At 37.7% G+C, this 12,084-nt stretch overlaps 1 protein-coding gene across 2 annotated transcripts in view; it reads left to right on the top strand.

Moving 5' to 3' along the window:
• The first annotated feature begins 335 nt into the window (after nucleotides 1–335).
• Nucleotides 336–12,084, top strand: part of LOC139149514 (25-hydroxyvitamin D-1 alpha hydroxylase, mitochondrial-like) — a 44,400-nt gene continuing 32,651 nt past the window's right edge. For both annotated transcript variants that reach the window (XM_070721302.1, XM_070721301.1), the window contains exons 1-3: nucleotides 336–781; nucleotides 7,966–8,153; nucleotides 11,824–12,027. In XM_070721302.1, coding sequence (XP_070577403.1) covers nucleotides 336–781; nucleotides 7,966–8,153; nucleotides 11,824–12,027 — 838 coding nt within the window. The remainder of the gene's footprint in view (nucleotides 782–7,965; nucleotides 8,154–11,823; nucleotides 12,028–12,084) is intronic.

Raw genomic sequence — 12,084 nt, forward strand, 5'->3', positions numbered from 1 at the left:
AGCACACCCTCCTTCCCTGAAATAAAAACAAAACAAAAAACACACACACACACCGAAAAGACTGTCAATTTCAAAATCAGGCTAGTTTTATTTTGAGGGGGATTTCAAAATTATTGAAGGGGGTACTTCAATGCTTTTGAGTAGCGAACTGTTTTTTGGATTCTCCCGTTCCCCTCGAGATGTATTTGTGAATGCAGCCTAAATGACCTACATTTCTCTGTATGGTAAGATGACCACAAAGTGCAAGGAGCACAAGGTGTGTTTCCTTAGAATAATTGGCTTTTATAGCACAAACTCCATTATCTCTACAGTCTCTGCTTTCTCTAGGGTTGTAAATGGCAACACAAACGGTATCGCTGCTGAATTCCATTCAAAATTTCCCAGTCAGGCAATGCACCGGTGTTTTCTTCAATCGCCACCGACAACTGTCAGTTTCAGTTAAGAGACCACATGACGTCGACAGTGATGGACAAACCAGCGACATCAACAACGTCAAGCCATTCGAAGACATCCCTGGTTCAAAGAGTAAGCTTACTACCTACACCGACTTCTTCCGTCATGGGGGTTTATCAAGGATAGACAAGTACTTCTTGACGCGCCGACAAACTCTTGGTCCAATCTGGAGAGAAAATTTTGGGATTTTCAATAGCATTGTAGTGGCCGATCCCGTTGCGGCCGAAGCTGTCACTCGGGCCGAGGGCAAGCATCCCCGCCGACAGCCGATGGAGCCGTGGGTGTTGTGCAGAAAATTGGAAAGATATTCAGTTGGAGTGTTTTTAGCGTAAATAGAATTAACGCTTACTCTTCTCAACTTTAAATATACGAAAGTAAATGAGTGTATGCCACACAGGTGTGCCATATACACTATGTACTGCGGCATAAAAGCAGAAGTACCGTGGCCGAAAACGACATCAGCCCTCTAGATCGTGATTTTTTCTGTTTTGATCTGGGCTCTTCAGAATTTTCGATCTGCACTCTTCAGACTTTAATTTCCCTGGTCTATTTTGACCTGGGCTCTTCAGAATGTAATGTCATCGTTCTACTTTGATCTGCGCTCTTCAGATTGTAATTTCTTCTGACCTACACTTTTCAGATTACAATTTCATTGTTCTGTTTGATCTGCGCTCTTCAGATTGTAATGTTTTTCATTGTGTTCTGACCTGGGCTTTTCAGTTCCTAGTTCTGTTTTGAGAATAAGCCGGAAGTACTGGAGTAAACGTTTTGCAACAAATTTTGAAAGGTCACAGTGTTTGGAGAATAAACATATCAGCTTGTTCTTGAAAGTGAGTGCGTCTTAGAATTATACTGATAAATGAGTTTCTATATTCCTGTCAGTGGTGCTTTTTAGATTTTTCCTACGCTTTCCAGACAGGAATTTCCTTCATCAGATTTTAGCTACGCTCTGCAGCTCTGCAGATTTAGTCCGCCCCCACCCACCACCCCCACTCATGCCACTTTGGCGTTTCAAAGGGCTGAAGGATGTGAAGGAATTCTTAAGTTGCGGATTAGTCCGCCCCCACCCCCACCCCACCCACTCATGCCACTTTGGCGTTTCAACGGGCTGAAGGATGTGAAGGAATTTTTAAGTTGCGGATACATGTAAAAATGTATTGAGAACACCTGTTGTAAAATCGCATGAAATTTGGTGTACCCAACGGCCCAGGATTTGGTAAAAAATGAAGTGGGTTACACTTAATAACTGTCACCATAACCATTTTTATTGTCAAGCTGTATTTGCACTTCGAAACCCAACGGCAAATAAGAATAACACTATTGGAACTAATTTGGGATAATAGGATTTTCATATTTTTCAAATTTCTCAAAAGTGTTGGGTTCTATATAGCTGAATGTTGCAATATTACAAATTACTCATAAAAACAAGTGTGTAATATAAAAAGAAAAGCAGATGAGATAACATTTGTAGATTAAATCGACATTACTTCACCATCCAATTATCCCAAAATAGTTCCAATTGTGTTGAATGTACTAATTTTGATTGAAATACAAAACAGCTAACTTTTGCCTTACATTTGTGACCAATTGGATAAAAGGAAAACATGTAATTTCTTTGATATTAAAGTCAACAATATAAAACAGTACACAAAAGTACATGGCAAATGATACACAAGTAGTTAGACATAAATCTTACATGTACTTGTATTTGCATGTTTTAGCTATATACTGAGCAGTCACTTAAGGCACAATTTGTTCAATTTTTGAAAATTTGAACCCTTGCATAATTGTTATATCCTAAGGCTATCATGAGTAGATTAAAACAATGATTTTGTCTACAATATGTAATGGCCATGGGCCCTTGTGAACATCTCATGTCTGTCCTCCTTTTTTTTATGTTTGGTCTTGAAATATCCAGAAACCAATATTCATGGCAACATGTCTGAACAGACCACCAAAGTAAGTGAGATAATTTCTGGTCCAGCTTATGTTATTGTTAGCGCCGTTGTGAAGGACGCGTATTTGTAATTTTTGGGGCAACTTTTGGTAAAAAATCTTTTTCTCTGAAACTGCATGTCTGTTTGTCTTTAAACTTAGTAACGAGGTTCCTTATGATGACTTCAGTATGGTTGTTAAAACCACGCTTATATTTACTAATCGATATTTTTGAAATTTTTCAAAGCTTTTTAAAATCTGAAACCATCCATCAGATTTTTTGAATATTTTATATCAAGTTCCATTGCCATGATCTATATCATTTTTTTAGAAATCGTGAAAAAATCTGCAAAACTGTATGTTTCCGGCAATTGTTGCTGTTCTTGGTCAAAAAGTTACAAAAACCATCAGCGTTCTTGAATCTCATCATGTGATTGCTGTATGCAGGAATGACCCGATTCATTATTTGAAATTAGTATAAAATGACTTGCACACATCTTTTTTGGGAATTTTTTCTGGCTGTTTGTCTGGAGACTTGCGAAGTTTAATGTTCGTACGCAAGCAAAGCGCGCCAGCAGTCGCAGGCTGACTCTTTTCCATAAATAAGTCAGCAGGATCTAGGAAGCAGCATGAAGGTAGAAGCGATATTGCTGCTGATTTAAGAACCCAGGCTACTGATGGAGGGCGCACCAGCCATGAAGTCATTTGACACAGGCGTCCTTCCACTCTGTCTCAATTTTTTTCTTGGCAGTTATTACATTAACTTGTAGCCGTCGGCCGCTAAGAAGGTGCGAATCGAATAAACTGCATCGAGAAAATCCAGCTGACTTTTAAACGATAGCGTTCGACAATAGGCATATTATGAAGTTGAAGTTCACATGCCTAAGTTCGGCTCAGGCATCAGGATCAAAATTTTATTACATAAGAAAAACAAAACGATAACAAAAGTTATGTTCTACCGTAATATCTACTGTAGACTATACTATATGTTTATGTTTAACTTTCTTTCTCTCATGATGAACTTTTACTGTAAATGACTCGGCAAAACTTACATGCGCCTTACCCATAATAAGCGAGCTGTTATGAAGATCACATTTTTTTTATTCGTTGAGCTTTGGAAGACGTTAACATTCAGAAAGGAAAACGTAAACGTACACAATTTTCAGTCACCAGTCAATTATCTCAGAATACATTCTATGGTGTTGCACCAATAGATGTAACATAAACATCGAAGGTACATTCACAACATCTCTCAATGTGAGCACTAGCCAATCTAGTTAACCACATTATGTAGAGTGTCTATGAGTGAACACAGTGAGATTAGTTTGCAAGGAATGAAAAGTTGAGGTTTTTGAGCAAGAGTTTAAAACCAAGAAATGGGAATTGTTATTCATAAAAAATAACTGCACGAAAACTTCGTGTGATGAATAAACATTATTTGGATTGTACGACACAATAATATTGTCTGGTATTGTTTTGTACTGTGTTGGTAGAGTATGTACTTACCTGTTCGGGGCCCTTGCACCCTTTTGAACGTTGTAGTTAATATTATACACAAGGTTAGCGGGCCACCGGTCCTACCACTACTCGGATTCGAATTACAATGATGTTAACTGACACTTTCAGTGTTAGATATCATCAGCTGCCCCAGGGACTAAAATCGGTAACAAAGTTTAAGTTTCTTCTAGGTACAGGATGTCAGGGCGCAATCAAAGGTTAATGGTTGTCTTTGTCGGAAGCTGTTTGTCCTTGCTGTGCAAGTCCCTCCATAGGCTAATTTTCTAGTCCCACTCACTTGAAAATCATATTTGGCTCGGGGCACAGTAGCTCAAAATCCGTGTGTCCCTCGGATTATCCTTCGGGATGTTACTAAGACATCATACGTGCAATCAGAGGGCAATTTTTATCACAGAAATGGAGAAAGCTACCAGACAATTAAACCATGCAAATTGCTACTGACGGACTGTTTAAAGTCATCTCCAGCTTGTGATTATACAGGTTCTATCACAAAGTGTGGTATTAAAAACTGCAAAACTTGTAGTATGCTCATCACTACAGAACAGTTCAGTAGTAGTTTGACAGGGAAGACCTATTCTACCAAATGTCTGGAACCTCTGAATTGCACAACAAAAAACGTATTCTATGGAATTGAGTGTTCATTGTGTGGGCTCATTTATGTTGGTGAAACAGGAAACAGCTTACGATCTAGAATGAACGGATATCGCAGTGGAGTGAATCGATCTTTGGATGTGCAACTTTATAAGCATTTTAACCAGGACGATCACTCCACTTTGTCTATGCGTGTCCGTATTCTTGAAAAAATATACCATCCAACCAACAGCCTCACACTTAGTTCACCATTCCGTAGACAGAGAGAATACCACTGGATTAGACAGTTAGGTACCGCAATGCCTTATGGTTGTAATGACAGCATCAAAGATATAGGCAATCTCTCAAGTCCTGATTGTTCAGAAGTGAATGTGATGGGCCTATTTGAGTCTTCTGTCCGTAGAAGACGTAGTCATGGACATAGGCGTTACCATCGGCCTAAATTGGATACATCAGCTACCTCCAATTGCCATGACAAATTTCATGAACTGCTTCTTTTATTGCAGAAGCCTTTAGGTCTCCATCACATTCGTACTTCATTATTTGCTCTTTCCATGAAGGACTTGAGAAGGTTGCATGTCTATGCATTGGGATTGTCTTTGACAGATCCGAACAAACAACCGTACAGACTGGTCAGTATTATTGCTGACATTGCACTATACAGACTATACAAGTCTGTTCGTGCTGAACCTATGACTGATGATCATCGTCATTTCATACATCTTCCATTTACTAACAAAGGAATTGATGCCATTAATATTAGCAATATACTACACGACAAAAAGGTTACATCAACTATACCTGTATACTTTAAGAACCAGTCTGTACCTATTCTGTCATATCAATACACCAAGACAATCTCCAATAAAATATTCAATTACAATAAGGCATTGCGGCACTTAAAAATTGATGAATTCCTTCAAACACCAGCATCCTGTGACTGCTCTACATCTCCCTTCAAATATACTCCAGTTGGCCATGTCATCACTGGTGATCTGAACTTGGTTGAACATCACCACCTTCGTAAGATATTATCTTGTGGACCCAAGTTCAGAGAACCTCGCAGGATCAACTGGAACCATAATTTTAAGATCATTATGGACTCAGTTGAAGAATATGCAGGAAATGGGCTAAAAGGGAGGATGTAGAGCTGGACACACTGTCAGAATGGGTCAAATCTGTGAGGAAAATAGTGCGTGGCCGTATTGGTCGACTAAGATCACATGTTTGCAGAAGACCCTATTCTGTATTTAAAGATTCTGATGCTGTTAAGTGTTTGAATGATATCCATGACAAATATGTTGTCGTCCCTGCTGATAAAGCTGCCAATAACATTGTATTTGTCTGTAAGAAGTATTATTTTGAATGTCGTATAGACGAACTTGGTGTAACTAAGACCTCCACCAACTCCACTTACAGACAATCAATGTTCAACAAATCTGAAATTTTGGCAAACCATAAGTCATTCATGGATAATTTTAATATTACAACAAAGGATGACCATAATAAGTTGCCTAGCTTATACTGGATACCAAAGCTCCACAAAACACCTTACAAAGCTAGGTTTATCGCAGGATCTTCAAAATGTTCAACAACAGAGTTATCGAAGATACTGACTTCTGTTCTTTGTACTGTTAAACGGGGACTTCAATCATACTGTGATGTTGTCTTTTCTCGGAGTGGTATAAATCAAATGTGGATATTAAAAAATTCGAAGGAACTCTTGGAAAATTTGAAATCAAGATCTGTTTCAAAAATAACATCTATTAAAACTTTCGATTTTTCCACGTTTTATACCACAATACAAATTGAAAGAACGCTTGAAAAACATCATCAACCAAGCATTTTTCTACAAAAACGGTTCACGCCGTTACAAATATGTGGTATTAGGGTATAATTCTACATATTTTGTTAAAAATATTACTAACGCTAAAGTGTTTTATACCGAGAAAGACATTATCAGTATGCTTGATTTCCTCATTGACAACATATTTGTTGAATTTGGAGGACACATTTTCCAACAGTGTATAGGAATTCCCATGGGCACTAACTGTGCTCCCTTACTTGCCGACTTATTTCTGTTCTCATACGAAGCAGAATTTATCCAGAACCTTATCAAGCAGAAAAAGGTCTCTGTAGCTCGTACTTTCAACCTTACATTTAGATACATAGACGGTGTTATTTCTTTGAATAACTCTGAATTCAGTAAATATCTCGCTATGATTTATCCTCCAGAATTGGAGATTAAAGAGACTACAGAAACGGCCTCTTCTGCTTCATATCTGGACATTTTACTTGAATTTGACTCTAATGGTCACCTTTCTACTAGGCTATATGACAAGAGAGATGATTTCAACTTTAGTATAATTAATTTTCCACACCTCATCAGTAATATTCCACTCTCACCTGCTTATGGGGTATACATTTCCAAGCTTATCCGATATGCAAGAGCATGCAGTTCATATGGTGATTTTGTAGAGAGACATGGCCATCTCTCTTTCAAACTGTTAAATCAAGGTTACACCAGAGCAAGACTTGTCTCTAAATTCAAACGCTTTTTTGGCAGGTATCGCAAGCTGGTTGATAAATACGACATCTCTCTTCGACAAATGATCACTGATGGCATCGGTGACATGGGGCCTTAGTTAGTGACCACTACCTATCTGACTTACAGATTGATATATGGCGGGTGCCACATGTGGGGCAGGATGCGCTTACTATTTTTGAAACATCTGACATCACTTCTTGGTCTTTTGGCCAGAGGTCCATATATCTTTCTTTCATGAATTTGACTTTGTTTGTGTACCGTCTATTTACTGTCTGTTCTGTGCTGTTTTGTGTCTATGTTTACAACTATTGTCTTACAAATTTTGACCTAGTGTTATTGGATTATGGATTGGTATGATTGCGATTATTTTGGAAGAAAATTCCAAGCAGAAAATGACCTTTTCTGGCTTCAGAGACCCTTATTCTCTATAGGTTAAGGAATTTGGTGTTCTCAATGTATATAGGCTTCATACATTTAGCACGGGAAGTTTTTTTTTGATCTGTACAATGGAAACCTTCCTCATCACCTAAGTTACTTTTACAGTTGATTGAACATATCAGACATACTGCAAACAAAATTCAAACTTCATCAAAAGTTATCTATTCCGGAAATACTCACAGCTGCAGGTCAATTTGCTAGTATTGTTCGGTGAAACCAAAGTTGACTTGCAAGAAGCTATCTTTTTGACGCCAGATTTGCCAGTTCAGTGTCGTACTTTCGACTTTGGATAGTTACAAGTAATTTGTGTACAATTTATTCTTCTAGCTTTAACGGCAATAAATGAATGAAATTTTCTTCCAAAACACAATCTTTTGTCTTCATGTTTCTCAAATCTAGAAGCGGTAATTAAAATTAATGTATAAATCGATGGATTTATGCTTTTTTCTTGGAAATTAGAAATTGTTTTATTTTACTCACAGCGAAGGCGAGGAGTGGCAACGTCATCGGACTGTGTTAAACAAGCCCTTACTGCGACCTAAGGAAGTTGCTTCACACACAAGCACAGTGAATGACGTCGCTGATGATTTGGTAGCAAAGATCCGTCGCGTTCACGCAAAGCCTGATCAAACTATGTTAAATGATGATGTCTACCGCTGGTCTATGGAAGGTATGAAGAAGAAGGAAATGATATTCTCGTATCAATAACTTTAACTATAATTCTTGCAATTTTTACGTCGCTATTAGTACTGTGCCTGAAATACAGGCTACAAAATCTTCATGGGCCAACGATCCCCTTTTGGGCTGCATTCAAAAACACCTCTAGTGGGGGGGGGGGGAGCGGAGAGCGTAAAGATGTTTGCAATTGCCAGGACAAGTCTACATGGCCACTTAAAGGTGGCTGTCAAGTCAAAGGTGTCTTTAACAAGGCCAAGGTACCAATGGGCGTCAATAAGGAGAAGGTTTACATCGGCCACATGGATAACACCTTCAAGACGCGATTCGCTAATCACATTCAATCGTTCAATGACACAAAATATGAGAACAGCACGGAAATGTCAACATGTGTTTGATCTCTAAAAGACAAAGACCAGGTCTTTAAATTCTCATGGTCAATTACTGACAAAGCATCTAGTTACTCTAACATAAGCGAGCGATGTAAACGTTGTATAAGAAAAGCTACACATTATCAATGCTAACAAATCTATGCTGTTAAACAAACGTTGTGAGTTGGTTTCAAAATGTCGACACAAAAAAAATATTATTCATAATTTTAACACCACCTTGAAATATAATGGGACTTTTCAACTATATTTATGAGAGTGTAGAGCTAAGAATCCTTTAAGTATCATCTGAAGATTGCAGGGTGCAGGACACTTAAATAACAGTGTGTGTCTGTGTGTGTGTGTGTGTACGTATGCATGTATGTATCAATGTATCTGTCCATGTGTATTTCATTGCAGTTAAATATTGACTTTAAAACTTTGTTAAGTTTCTTGATAGAGAATAATAGTATTCTTTGTACAATTACAAGCTTGATCAAATAAAAAGGTTTTGAAACAGGATGACTTCCTTCACCCGTCAGGAAAATATGACACAATTAATATATTTGTATGAAAGGGACATTAGGTGTAGCTTTTGGCCAATCATATATGTTTTGTTCTGTGTATCGACTGCAGTTTCTTGTTCTACTCCCCACAGCATGCTAGAATAATAAAGGTCTGATTGACAAATACTCTGTATATGCATTTGAAATGACCGTAATCATTGTAATTTATAATAAATGGATTATAGTGCAGACTTGAATTCAATTTTAAGAATAACAATGCCGACTGTACATATATGGCTGTGTTTAACTTTTCTGTAGGCTTTGTTCACAAATAACGGTGGGGGGGGCTGGAGAAATCGGGATCGTAATCTTTTTTTTTCAGACCCCCCTCTATACCCTAAAAACATTTTAAGTCCCCCGTCTATATAATCAAAATTTTTCAAGTCCCCCCCCAATTATCATATTGCCGCATATTTGTTAGGGCTGTACGCAAAGAAAAAAATAAACATGTATTGGGCAGTTCTGGTCGCAGATGTTCGTCACTACCTGTGTTAGCAATTTGTAGAGTCATACTTCTAAGGCAAGTTCTTTTATTGATAAGCATAAGTGGACTTTTTGGATTTATCAGCAGGGCTCGAAATAATACATGTCTGCCTGTCCCAGACAAGTAAAATTTGGCCTGGGACAAGCAGTTTTGAAAAGTACTTGTCCAAGTGGACAGGTAGGTTTTTTCAGCCTGCAACCAGTATTTCAACTTATTGACTACAGCAAAATATTCACAAGTTTAAATTTATGTACCTTTTATTTTGAAAATTTTGAAAATCATTATTTGGATATTTACCTGTCAGAAAAAACTAAAAGAAAGTTCGATAATATATAATCACTGTTTACAGGAGGCAGCCATTTTGATTTATCTAAGGTCATGTCTCAAATCTCTTAGAGTGGGAGAATTTCACTGTTACGCCAATTCGCATATGGTACAGACATGAGTTTGTTGAATTTTCCCGGATTCACTCGTTGTGTTCTGTCAAATACTTCCTATCAAACTAATTAAAACTCAATTTTTCTGGACATTATGTCTCAGCTGAGTTGAAATTGGTATAGTTTCTTAGATTGAATTATGCCATTTTGGACAGGTACTTTTCTCACTGGGACAGGTACTTTTTATTTTGACGTTTCCAGTGGACAGGTGGTTGAAAAAAGTATTTCGAGCCCTGATCAGTGTAAGCCGACTTTAGTTAATAATTGAACCCTGGCCAGGTCAATGGCACCTACTGAAGAGCACACACAATGACGATTATGAGAGAGTATGCAAATTGTGAATTCCTGGCTACAGTTTGTCAATTTGTGAAAAACCTAGCACAGTGACCTACCAAAAAATACTTTTTGAGAAGTACAAGTCATATGACTTAGATGCTACTTATAAATTATTTACAAAATTGACAATACTGGAAGGTTAAAATATTCCATCAAATAAACGTTTGATCTCTTGGTAAAACATAATTCCATTTAGTAACACATTTTACAATTTAAAATAGCCTTTCTTTCAAATTTTTACTTTTGTTTTATTTTACGATGAGAATGTGAAAATTTTGAAAATCAAGCATGGTGACCCCATTTTGTTTGCAGTAGCAGGGCAGTAGCTGTATTAACTTTGAAAATTTTGACGATATTTTTGTTCAGTTTATACAACTGCGTTCTTGTTCTACTCCCTACATCATTTTGAACTGTCCGGTATTCAGCTTGCCATCACAGCCTATGGTACTGTGCATTTGTATCATTAACAAATGACTTTCAGTCTAGACTCTAATTCAATTATCATCTTATATTTATATATATACAGGAGTTGTTGACCTACTGAATATTATGTGTTTCTGTATGCTATAGGAAGAAAGCAAGAAACTGTATTTGATATATTGCATAGAAATATTGACAAAAAATTATCTACAGTAATTGCAGCTTCTGCCCCGATTCTAGGCCTACTTGTTTGGGTATTTTACGAAAATTCATACATTTTTAGATTTTTTTGAGACAATAGTCATGAAATGTGACGAAATGGTTAATAATAATAATAATAATAATAATAATAATAATAATAACAATGGATTCTTATATAGCGCACATATCCAAAAATTGTGCTCAAGGCACTTTACAATTATTATTACCCCTGGTCACTGGACCTAATTTTGATACCATTCAACTCCCCTGGGAGCAAACAACAGCTCACATATATGTGCAGCCAATCAGGGCAGCAGAGCTAAACGCACACATTACAACCACTGTCCTACCAGGTACCAATCACTCCTAGATAGGGAGAAGCAATGAGGAATAAAGTGCCTTGCTCAAGGACACATCACCATAGTCATGCCGAGGCTCGAGCTCACCATCCTATGATCGTGAGTCCACTGCTCTAGCCACTGGCCCATGATTCATTTGTTTATTACTCACATCAGAACAATTGGATGATATTAAAATGCGATTCATTTTTAATTGAATTACCCAACATACCTTGGTATCAGAAATGTAAAAAGTAAAAGGGAACCAAAAAAATTCAGGTCCAACCTAAAGGCAGAGCAAAACTTTCAAGTCCCCCTCTAATATTCCCAAATTTTCAAATCCCCCTAAATTCATCCAGCCCCCTCGAAGTCATACCCTCCCGTAAATTCTCCCTACCCTTCCAGAGGCGTTTGTGAATGCAGCTTTATCATCGCTCTATTATCCTTAGTATTGGTGTCTGATGCATCCGCGGCTTTCACACAAATGCAGTATAAATGTGATTTTTCATCGGCAGGTATAGTGGCGATCTTATTTGGACGACGGCTTGGATTACTCTGTGATACTGTGGATCCCCGGTCGGAGGAGTTCATCCAAGCCGTAAAGGACTTCTTCAATTACACTGAATCTTTGGTGAAGTTACCCTTGAAACTTCAAGTGCAGTTGAACTTACCCGCATGGAAAGGTTTGAGGCGTGCTGGAAAAACACTGATAGACATCAGTAAGTTTAAGTTTTGGTGTTTCTTTTTGCGTAAATTCAGAAATGGGATCGAATTAC

Source organism: Ptychodera flava, chromosome 14 (genome assembly GCF_041260155.1).
Source record: "Ptychodera flava strain L36383 chromosome 14, AS_Pfla_20210202, whole genome shotgun sequence".
Lineage (NCBI taxonomy): Eukaryota > Metazoa > Hemichordata > Enteropneusta > Ptychoderidae > Ptychodera > Ptychodera flava.